This window comes from Anarrhichthys ocellatus, unplaced genomic scaffold (genome assembly GCF_004355925.1).
Source record: "Anarrhichthys ocellatus isolate YVR2014 unplaced genomic scaffold, GSC_Weel_1.0 scaffold57, whole genome shotgun sequence".
NCBI classification, from domain to species: Eukaryota; Metazoa; Chordata; class Actinopteri; order Perciformes; family Anarhichadidae; genus Anarrhichthys; species Anarrhichthys ocellatus.
Genome location: NW_022280087.1, coordinates 2,030,824 through 2,042,963, shown reverse-complemented (window position 1 = coordinate 2,042,963; position 12,140 = coordinate 2,030,824). Strand labels below are relative to the sequence as shown.

At 40.5% G+C, this 12,140-nt stretch overlaps 1 protein-coding gene across 13 annotated transcripts in view; it reads right to left on the bottom strand.

Moving 5' to 3' along the window:
• LOC116396618 (protein 4.1-like) overlaps positions 1–12,140 on the bottom strand; it is an 86,722-nt gene that overhangs the window by 35,317 nt on the left and 39,265 nt on the right. For 11 of the 13 annotated variants that reach the window (XM_031871350.1, XM_031871342.1, XM_031871341.1 and 8 more), the window contains 5 exons: positions 9,084–9,328; positions 6,974–7,048; positions 5,808–5,855; positions 4,107–4,169; positions 265–435 (listed from right to left, as the gene is read on the bottom strand). In XM_031871350.1, the coding sequence (XP_031727210.1) occupies positions 265–435; positions 4,107–4,169; positions 5,808–5,855; positions 6,974–7,048; positions 9,084–9,328 (602 nt within the window). Of the gene's footprint in view, positions 1–264; positions 994–1,030; positions 4,170–5,807; positions 5,856–6,973; positions 7,049–9,083; positions 9,329–12,140 lie in introns of those variants that run through there. The other 2 variants (XR_004213612.1, XM_031871346.1) reach the window with 2 other exon arrangements.

Genomic DNA, 12,140 nt, shown 5'->3' with positions numbered 1-12,140 from the left:
GCACATGTGTAAACCAAGAGTTGGTTCAGGTTCACTGCGCTGCCTTTACTGAATGGAGACTGTGGTTTAAAGGGTCAGTGTGATATTTTAGAAAAACCCTCTTGTTTGACATGTTACCAAGAGTCAGATGAGACTAATGACAGTTGGATCTCTAGTCAAAGAGTCTATACAGTATGTATGATCTGACTGACACATTGCATGAAATGATGTCTACTGTAATCAGTACTGCTGCAGTGTCTTTGCTCCCCAGGTTGCTGGACTTACCGCTGGTTGCAGCTGGCCGTTGATGCTCGCTGTGCGGAAAGGCGAGTTGGTGGACAGACGCTTGTCCCACTCACTGGGCCGAGGCTCCGGCACCGACTCCATGAAACTCCTCTTCAGCTCACTGATGCTAGTGTGGTGTCGCATGATCCCAGTCTGGGTCTTATCCAGGTCCTTCAACAAGAATGTAAAAATCAGAATAGGTAGATGGAAGGGAAGCAATGAGTAGTATGATGAAACAAAAGAATGAATAAGATGTGAAAGAACAGCGGTGGGAAAAGGAAGTGAAAAACATCTACTGTACATAGTTAAAGAAAGAGGACAAATAGACAAAATAATGATGAATCACAGAGATTGGAAAATGAAGTTTTAAGAACTATCTCCCACCCTTTCAATACGTTGACGACATGGCTTTGTTTTGTACTAGGATTGAGCCTGCCTATTCTCAATGACATGCTGAAGTGATGGAGGAAGATATCATTGAGACAAACTAGACACCAGGAGTCATCATCCATCTCTTGTGATCTGTGATCCAATATTTCAGCCCAGCAGCAGAGTTTACAGCCATTTCTAAATCTCCCTGGTCTGGGTCATGATAAGAGAAATAAAGCAGCAGAGGATGATTACTGGTTACTAAGAAGGCACCAGCTCACTGGCTCACATATTATGGCTTTCAACAATGCCAGCAAGAAGACATGTTGAATGACAGGGTGTCGTGTTTCTCTGAAAAACCTGCATATGGTGAGCAGGTTTTTCATGTTGACCTAACGAAAGCGAGGAAGGTGAATGTTGTGCACATCCAACTTCAGTTGGCTGCAGGACGAAAGCAGCATATAAAGGAAAAGGAGACGTAGTCCGTACACTGAATATTGCAAGCTCTCAAAAATGTCTTAAAAAGGTGCATGAAATGATGAGGCTAAAGCTATTTATGTATAATCACAACATTGTATACATTTTTTCCTGCTGTTTCCAATGTCAAGAATGTACTTTTGCACAAGTATTGCACAATGGGTACTAATTTACCCATTAGTAAAGCCTATGATTAAAATCAACCGAAGTATCTTTAGTCGTATTTTTCACCTGTAAGTTGACCTGTTTAATAAGGAACTCTTCAGTGGTCAACCATGACTTCCTGTTTCATTGAGGTCTAAATATGAGGTGACACAGGCCAGATTCCCTCAGTCATTCATCTTATGTGAAAGATCTGGGAACACAGTGAGCATGTGAGATAAAAAGTTGATGAGCTGCCCAAATCAGGAAATGGATTTAAGCAAATCTCCTAACTGTTGAAAATTTTCCACTATCACTATCAAGGCAATAATGACAACGTTTAAAGCAACAGGATATGCAAAAGAATCTCCAAGGATGGCAGCTGGAGAATTGCAGGGATTAATTGAGTCAGAAAGTCACCAAAACTGCTGTCATGGGAGGGTTAGCTGTCAATCAACAACAAACTAAAGCTACAGTTTACTAAATGTTGCTGGTACTTTCAGTGGGACCGGGTTATGTGGTCAGATGAGACCAAAATAGAGCTTTTTGGCAAAACATCAGAGGTGGGTTTGGGGTAGACAGAAAGATGTAGCCGTATAAAGAAGCACCTCAGGCCCACTGTGAAGTGTGGTGGTAGGCATGGACAGAGAACAGCCCAGTATCACGGCAGGTTGTGAAATAGTCATCTGTTGGTTTCATGGAAACCAATTGTCCATTTATTTCGTGTCGCTCAGCATGGAAACAATGACAATGTAAAGTCAAATAGGATCCCTGTTCGTGGTGGACACTGACTGAAATGGCTCATTGACCGCAAGGCCATCACAGTCCCCACAGATAATGTGTGGGACAAGCTGAAGAGGGTCCACAAGCGTCAACCTCTAAATATGAAGGATCTGAGGAGATTCTGATGAAGGGATGGTCTCAGATCCTGTTTCATGTGTTCACCAACCTCATCATGTGTCATAGGAGATGTGATCTTGATAAAGAGAGGTTGCAATAATTGTGGCACACATATGATAATATCATGATTTTTGATAAGGATGTTCGAATGTTTCTTTCAGTTATGTTACTTGAATTAAAAGTATGATTTTTGCGAATATTTTGAATGAAAGTTCATGAGGACTGGAGACATATTACCACATCTCGCTTTGCTAATTTATACTTAAGAGTGCCAACAACTCTGAGGGCACTGTACACAGCCTAATTTTTATTCACATGGATGTTGACCTGGAGTAGATCGTGAAGATAAAACGTTGGATGTTTACATTCAGTGTGCAGACTTGCTCTTTTTTACCTCAGGGAATCATAATCCTTAATGCATTCTTATGCTTTCGTTAATGATCAAAAAGCTTAACAATGATTAAATGCTCTGAAGCTAAGCTAGGCTGAACATGTCCTGGAGCTGCTGGAGACACAGTATCTCAATACTCGACACACATGAAACTGATCTGCTCTTCAGTTTGATGGATATCAAGCTCAAATGTCCAACTGTTGTTTTAATCATGTGAAACAGTCTGACGCCAAGTAGTAATGAAACTATTTAAAAGACTGCTTTATAAGTGGTAGGCCGGATGAGTTTGAGAAGAGGGAGGTGACGTGTCACAGAAGTAGCAGGCTGAGGTTGTACCAGAATCCAGCTGTAGTTTAGTTGTGAAAACCAAACTAGGAGCTGCTCTGTGGAGCTGCAGACTGCTAATAATATTAACAATAATCCCTGTAGGTTTGTCACATTCAGGGACCGGTTTTACACTTCATGTTGCCCTTTGATTCCATAGAACATCTATTAATTAATGCAGCGTCACAACAGGACTTCACTATCATACGTTCCCAAGCCGTCAAAATGTCATCACTCTCTGAAATGTTCAACACCAGCACAGAGAGGCACAGTGATCACAGTAATAGACTCACAGTCAACACAGGTAGTTACGTATGTTCATGAAGACAATCAAATGAATGTTAATGTGGACCAATGATAAACATCAGTGTCCACAATCTGTTAGTGACATCACTGAGACATACATGAGTAGGAAAGAAGAAAATAGTTTGTTTTCTAATCGTCTCTGTCATTAGATCCTTTTCAGACATTTGACTCAAAGCACATGCAGAATGAATGATGGCTGCATTCCATTTAGATGAGCCAGTTCCAGGATGCAAACTCACTGACAGGGCTTACTGAGACACCTAATGTAATGGAGCCCTCACGTTATCTACACTTGTGCTTTTCCTGCTTTGACAAGACCGAATGTCGGCCCTGAAAAGGATCCATACATGGTGGCAGAGCAGCAGACCAGGTACTGAAACTACTTTGTGGCTGATACAGGACCAGCAAAACATGGTCAAGCTCCGTTGTTTAAGGTTAGATTCATAGCTTTTGTTAAAGTCAGGGTTTCACTTCACATCGTTTCATACAGTGACTAATCAATAGCACTAGACTAGGAGAAAAGAAATAGCTCATTTTGATTGCTTTAAGTCCTGCTCTCAGTTTTAGTGCTAACAGCAAGTGTATTGTGAGCCCCGACAATATCATAACTCACATCTCAGACAATTTCACTGATGTGTTGTTTGTTTCGGCACCAACGGCAAAGCTGCAGTACCAGTTTAAACGTTAACATACCTTTCCCAATCATATAATTCACACAATGAAAATATGAAATGACAAAGACAATGTCAAAGTGAAGTGAAGCTACTTGCATGAGAATCGGAGAGGAAAATAGTGCATGCCAAGCCTTTAGGGTTAAGCTACAAACAAGACAAGAAATGAAGAGAAACAAACAGAAAATCAACAGCACCCATGCAGGCATAAAAACGTGACGGCAAACAGTCAGAACAGATATCTGAAGACTGAAGATACAAACCTCCAACATTAAATTGCTATGTCTGATATAAATAGTTTCACCCTCAAGTTTCTTTGCTCTTTTCTGTGGAAAATCAGGAAAAAAGGAAGAGCTGGTTGGAAATAATTCAGGATTAATTCAAACATTTTAGTATTTGATTTGCAATGGAATTCAATGTGCAGCACTGACCATGGTGATGACATGAATCACATCAAATGTAAAAATATAAGAGCTATGGGGTTGCAGTTCCCAGGCTGCTCAGCTCAGGGAATGGTGAGGGATTCAGCTGCACACCAGTGGTGTGTGTGAGACACCAGGCAGACACACATTCGCTGATGTGAGTGAAGTCACATGCTATGCATGCTAAGGCTGCTGCAGTGCAGAGTACAGGACAAGGACCATGTTGCCGTCTGCTTGTCACTCCAGGAATTTGCACGTTAAATAGCAACATTCACTCGTTACTATTTTCAGTAAACCTGAAAATCATCACCTGATATGGTGAATTATTCACCAACCCATCACATACTAACCCCCGTGTTTGTATGTCCACAGTCTTCTGAGTTATCCTCTTCTGATACTGTAAACATGGCTTAATTGTGTCTGGAGATGTCATTGGTTTCATTTCATTTCAGTATCCTAACATCTATGGTAATAAAGAGTTTATTGGTGAGCACATACCAGATGTAAACACATCTGTGTGTCACACATCTGTTTATTATGATGGGGAATTAAATAAACACTGTCATAGTTTTGCATAAAATTATGACTTTATTCTTAAAATATCACAACTTTTGTTGTACTGTTCTGGCTTAATTCTCATAACATTATGACGTTTGGCCCTAATACTCTAGCAGATACAACTTCAACTGTAAAATGTCCTGTTCAGTACATACTGTGGTCAAAATGAGAAAATATAGCCAAATAACCTACTCCTCCCTATACTATTGCTTTATACTATGGGTTAATGTTAAAAATAATTGTATTATTGCCAGACTCTCACACATTGCTATCGAATATGTTTACATCATGTCCCACCATGACTTATGAGCGGCTTTGATGAAAACAAAAAGCCGCTGTAAAATCAAGCATTTCTCCTGTCACAGAAATTTCAGCAAAATCCTGGAGGGACTGATTCAATCAGCAAAAGCTTGTAACAACCAAACATTATTTTGTTAACAAGCATGTTTGCTTCTGGAGAAGTACAAACCATGTTATATACAAGAAAAACACTTTATTTGTCAGAAAGCTGCAGGGAATGACAGTGACTTAAAGGAAAAGTGTGTAACATTTAGGGTGCTCTATTGACGGAAGTGGAATATTATTTATTATGTTGTCTTTAGTGTATAATCTCCTGAACATTGGAATCATTGTGTTTTCGTTACCTTAGAATGAGCCGTTAATATCTACAAAGGGGGCTGCCGTGTTTCTACAGTAGCCCAGAAAGGACAAACCAGAGGGACATTCCTATTTTCCTGTTTTTCCGTCAGCCACTGTAGCTCTACTACACGCTTGGCACACAGGATAAGTTTCAGTTGGTTGCAATCTGCAACCTCACCACTAGAAATCATGAAGAAATCAAGAGATTAAAGCACTTGGTGTCTCTACACTTGAGAATAGCACTGGCAATCAACAGACAAGCAAATTAAAAGTCTCTTCATGTGTAATTGATGACGGGATGAGGATGGTGAGTCAGCAGGAGCACCGGCTCAGGAGCATGCTAACCTTCCTCACTCGCACCATCTCCATCTTTGCTTTGTCCTGAGGAGAGTGCTGCTCCACCATCAGAGGAAACACAGAGTTATTGTATGTTAAGTTCCCATTGCAGTCCCAATCTAACAACCATTTGACAGAACATACAACTTCACCATCCCAATTGTACTGAAAAAAAGTTTACTAGTGCTGTTTTTGTCCAAAAATGTTAATCATGAGAAAATATTTTGAGTTGTGTGCCGTAAACTCTCAAATAAAAACCAGCATTAAAACGATGGCCAAGTGGCTATTATAAACAAATAAATGGATGTTCCTAAGACACAAAATAACTATTATGTGTACTATAGAAGCTTATGGTAAACTCAGCTTAATAGACATTTTCACATCACTCTAGCATTTCACTTATTAGAAGAAATACTGTTTTAATTCACTAAGGACTTCCAGTCCCTTCTACTCTGCCATTCTTTTGATTGGTGTAAAGCTACTGCTAATAAAAGGCTAAAGAGTGACTTTTATGACGCTACTATGAGACAGTATAACTCGGTCAGCCCTCACAAATTCCTTATTAATTCCCATTGTTGGCAATAATGTTAATTAATGATCAGGACATATTTTGGGCAATATTTTCTACATTTCTTTATATTTATATAATATATATCTTCACATATTACATTCACTGGATTTGCTAAAAACAGAGTTTTTGTCTGGCCATCAACGGACAACGGTCTTCGGTAAAATGTATAATATCACAGTATGCATAATGTGCATCTTGATATACAATTAAATGTATGGCAATATAGAAAAATTATTAAAGTTATTCAATAAAAACTGCAAAATGAAAGCAACTGGAAATAGTTAGAGTAGTGAGTGTGACATACTGTGTTGTTGCTGATGGGACTACTGCTGTGGACATATACACTATATTGACATATACATTAGTATTTGATCATTTTTACCCTCAAAGATTTTTTTTGTATCCCTGTTTTGTGAAATATTCTTGCTCACCATATACATATACATACCGCTATATTTTGTTCTATATTGCTGTAATTTCTTTAATATCACATACAGTATACCAGTCATGGTAATGCTCTACTGTATCGATTTTTCTTCTAGTTTTCTCTAGTTTCAGGTGGTTCAACTCTGGTTCAGTTTGATCATGCGTCAAGCAAACAAACCTGGCTCTTTTTCTCTCTCTCTCCATTGGCGGTGGTCACAGAGGGCGAGTGCCTCCGCTCTCTCCTGGCCACTGACTGGTAGTACAGACAAAGCTCACACATCAGGATCAATTCCAGGCACGACCAGGAATAAACATTCCACAGAACAATTCTGTTTCCATTAAGAGCTAAAATGTTCATTTTAAAATAAAGAAACACCTCAACCCCATCAAACCGGGTGCTGGTAACCTTGGAACTCTTGGTCGAAGGAGGTGCACCGCACATTGACTTGTTCAATTCATCTATCTCTATTTATTAGGGCCCCTGATGAAGACACACGTTAAAACGTTGGGCTTTTGATTCAGCACAATGTTGTTAAAATAAATAAAGAGATGAGATTGTCCTTTTCATCGATACCAGCTACACTTACCGCTAAATTATATATGTTCCTCTTGTACACTGTGTGACGCATTTCTCTGTACCAGCACACGTCATACTGTACAGTGAGGTATATTAGCTTCCATGTAACCACTAGTTCAAAATTCTTTTGCAAAGCAAAAAAAAATGTGTGGAAAAATTCCTTTAGGGCGGGCCATTAGTTTTTACTTGCTAAAAAAAAAGGGATATGTACAGTTTGGAGGATTGAAAGGTGTTAAAACCTGTAGCAATGAAACAAGGCCTACATATGCAACTCCGGTTCTATGTATTCTGGATGACCGCCAGAGGCTGCACTTAACACTGGATGTAATCCATCTTGTGCATTTGTGGATCTCCTCAATGCATAGCTGAGTGGACAGCACAAAACAAGTAGCTTCGCAATCCTTGGAGGTGTGTCATCTTTATCTGCCAAACAGTCCATTTTCTTGGCCTTTTTTCAAGTCTGTGGTACCCCTAGGTTTACCTGACCCACCAGGTGGTTTGTATACTGAACCATCTGAGAAGCTGGCATCGGAAACTGTGTGAGGCAGGTGATTTGATGAACCATCTGTCAATCAAACTCTGAAGCCAGTCAGGAACGAAGCAAAAGCAATCGTCAGGGAGCAATGAATTAACAACAAAAAATAACTTGTCTCCCGCTAAGGGGGAAAAAACAAATATACGGCGACTATCAGCAATTGTAATTCTGAAGCAAGGCTTGACAATCACTGCAAAAAGTTTAGAAGAAACCTGAAAACAGGCTCCTTTTAAAAGATGAACTTACTTGAAGCAACAATAGAGAATTTGTACTTTTCTAGCCGAGCTTCAGAGTTAGCGAAGACACCTGCCTTACCCTTTCTGTAATGTCAGGTGCTGAGAGCACCAGCGTATCACCAGTCTGTCAGCTAAGAGATACGAGTGTAGACATGGTTGCCTAATTGCAGCCCTTGGAGGATGAAACCGTAACTCAAACCTAGCTCGTGAAGAGACACTGGTTATCTGCTTTTTTTAAAGCTTTTAGTTTCAACCTGCATTCGCGGGTTACCTGCGAGAAGCTACAAGGGATAAATATGAAGACGTGGGCTTATCTGGGACGGGACTGCCCTACGTCATCCTAGGTCATAAGTGAATTTATTTATATTAAATACTCGACCTGCGCATGGCGAGATGGATAACATCCAGAGTTTAGCACTGTCTCTGGCAGTCAGGAAGAATGAAACAATGTTTTTAAAAACTTTCCACCTGTGGAGGAAGGCAAATTACAATTGTGAAAACAGTGACCTTACAAGTCAAGTGGCCTTTTTGCTTTCTTATTATTGTATAACTCAATATTTAACTTTTTGCATACAGTAGCATACATTTCATCTCACCATATATTCATGCCTGAGTCAGTGGCTCTGAGTATGGATCTATGAGTACTTGTTTGAATTAACTGTCTAACAAACTCAATCCCTCAATGGTGGCCAGGTGCCCTCCTTAAATGTTTACCGTAAACTATATGGCACTCATACAGTGTGCATAAATGGGACAGTTGTGTATTTTCATGACTTCATTTCTAATTTGACCAGTGGGAAAAAGACTGTATTTCATTATTAATAACCTCTTCTGTCTGGCCCCGGCCCTGATCTCTGGTTATAGATGCCCTGTAACCTCCCTTTTTTCTTCAATAATGAACAGAATAAAAACTGGTGACGTAAAGGACTGTGTCCACTACCTTGATTTCTGGAGTGCACTCTGGTCTGGGGCTGTGTCTCTTGGTGTACTCTGCTGGCTGACCCTCTGCCTTCACTTCTACTTTCCTGTCTGCAGAGCGATGGCCTCTGGGTGTAGAGTGGTGGTGGTCAGAGCGAAGCAGGGTGGGTAGCAGTGTTGAGGGAGCTGCCTCCCCAGGAGACACCGGTGACATAACGGGGGCGCTGACTGGACGAGTGGATTTATTGTCGGGAGTGGATGCCATGGCTGGATTGGACAGAGAGGAAAGACAGCTCACTTTAAGAAACACAAGGAAAGGATGTCATGTATTATTGTGGTATCTGCAGCTTCTGGACTTTCTTTTTTTTTGACTTTTTCTAAATAACTTTAATTATATCTAATTATATATAACTCTGACTTTCATGTATGTTAGGCCCAGTTTCCAGCATGCCCTCTATTGTCTGCATTAAGATTTCATTCAACTCTAAACATGAGGTGTCAAACTGATATAGTAATAATGTCCATACATTCATCAATTCATTCACTAATTCACTTATCCGGATCTGGGCTGCTGTTGCCCAGTCGCCCTTCTCCCCAGCCACGTCCTCCTGCACTGCCTGTATATGGTAGACCCGAGAAGTTCCCAGGCTAGATGGGCTGTAGAATCCCATCCAGCATGTTCTTGGTCTGCCCTTTTCTGTGTTCATTTTCTGCACCCTCCAATAAAGTTTGGAAAGACCATCAAACATCATTTAATAAAAATGTGGGGAGCTAATGGCAGGAACACAATTTCTTTATTGGACTAGAAAAGCCAAGAGCAAAGAGATGGTGTCAAACAGTCACTTGAGTCCCCCAACCTAAAAGCCCCACATATACAGAGTTGTACTACACAACTGCTCCTACTGCCAAAGTTCAGCTCATTACCCTCCATGGCAGCATTGAGTTATTTCACGCAGAGAGTGCTCTTACTGGAAATGAAGCAGAGGAGTAGGGTGTGGGATTGGACTCCAATGAGAAGCAAAATTGTATTCAGTTTAATAAAACAGCCAATTCTGTAGCACACACAGCAGCTAGAACAAGGTCCCGATCAGTTCACATCTCCAGCAAATGGAGAAGAGAAATAGCAGATTGTTAAACCTATTCCCATTTGTACACATGCCAAAGTCAGCCCTGTAGTCAAAATGATTTCCCTTTGCTATGTCATACAAGTAACCTAAAGCCTTATTAGATCACACCCAATGGTGACATTGTGTATGGACAGTATTGCACTGTTCCTTGCTGTGGTGTGCTGGGGTGGTATCGTCACAACTGGTGAGGGCAGCAGGCTCAACAAGCGTCAGTGGCAGTCAGTGGATAACCTCTGTCACCCTCTCCATGACGAGACGAGGCAGATGGGCAGCTTTTTCTGTCACCTCATCAACCCACCCAGGTGCAAAACAAGCTTCAGGCTCTTGTTTGTGCTCACAGCCATCAGACTATATAAAGCAGAGATCTCTTTGAAAAGCCAGCATTAACCAGACCGCTGTCACTTTACCTTCTATCTCTGGCTTTACTTGCTCTTTTATAGTTTCTATACTTCTATTGTATTTACCTCTATTATTATTACTATTTACTACTCTATTTATCTGAAATTATTTCTGCTTTTGCGTTGCTGCAACACCTGAATTTCCCCTTTGGAGATCACTAAAGGCTCATCTGATCTTATTTTTTCACATTCAATAGCTTTAATTGTAACTGGCGAAGTCTGCTTTTCCCATGTGGGATTTAGATGTTTGACCCATGCCCAAGGGATTCCTGTCCTGTGGTATATGACAACAAAGTGTTGACTGTCTATTTTATTAAAACAACACAGTGCGATCATTTCTCTCCCACTGTTTGTGTGGCTGTAAAGATATGCGTGACAGAGCTGGAGTATAAGACTGCATACAGCCAGAATAGACGTTGTTCATAAGTGTGTCTGTTTCAACAGACTACATAGCCTGGGGTATGTTTGAAACAAACTGATTAGTACAAAGTCTCATTTGACCAAAGCAGAACTGTTTCTATCTGAGGATAACCTTGCACACTTCCACACAGATCTCTGTCCAAGAGATTGTGGTGTTACACTCTGAAAAATGACGATAGTAGTGTAAAGAATGAAAAAAGAGCGAGAGAGAGAAGTTCAAATCCTGCCTACTTTCTAACCTCTGCACACCTAGCAATGCTAATATATGCAAATTACATTTTCAATTAGTCTCTCAGGTCTGCAGAGAGAATCATTGGTTCTAGCCTGCCCTCCATCCTGGTTTCACCTCCAGAGTCAGGAAACGGGCTGGAAAGATCACTGCAGACCCGTCACAGCCTGGACTCAAGCTGTTCCAACTCCTCCCCTCTGGTAGGCGCTACAGAGCTCTGTACGCCAAAACCACCAGATACAGGAACAGCTTCTTTCCACTGGCCGTCACTCTGATGAACAATTAATAAGTCATACTGCATATTACCTCTGTTTGCACTATTACCACCACTTGCGCTATCACCTCAATTCCATTGCCATTGTTTGTAGGTTTATGTTCACGTGTGTGTATATATATATATATATATACACTTTTTTTGGGATATATATTTATACTTATGTTGTATATAGCTGTTAAATGTTTATACCTACATCCTTTTTTTATTCTTATATATTTTTTCTTGTTTATTGTAAAATAGTGTTTGTACATTGAGAGCGGAGTGGAAACCAGAGACAAATTCCATGTATGCCTAAGCATACATGGCCAATAAAGCTGATTCTGATTCTGATTCTGATTCTGAAAGCATTCATGGTGTTGAACTTAGTCGTAAACATAAAGTGACCAATCATTGCATGAAGTAGGCCTAAGTATGAATATCAGATTGTTGGTTTCAAAAAGTTACAGAAATGGTCAGACACATCTCCCCCAACATCAGAAAGATATGGAAGGAGGGGGTTTCTAAAGATGTTCGGCCACCTGACACACAGTTCAAATGAAGCACATTGGCAGCTTTAGGATGCAACCCCCACATTGTGATGTCAGGCAATTGTGGGGGGAGGGTTTTTTGGGGCTTGGTTTTGAAACAT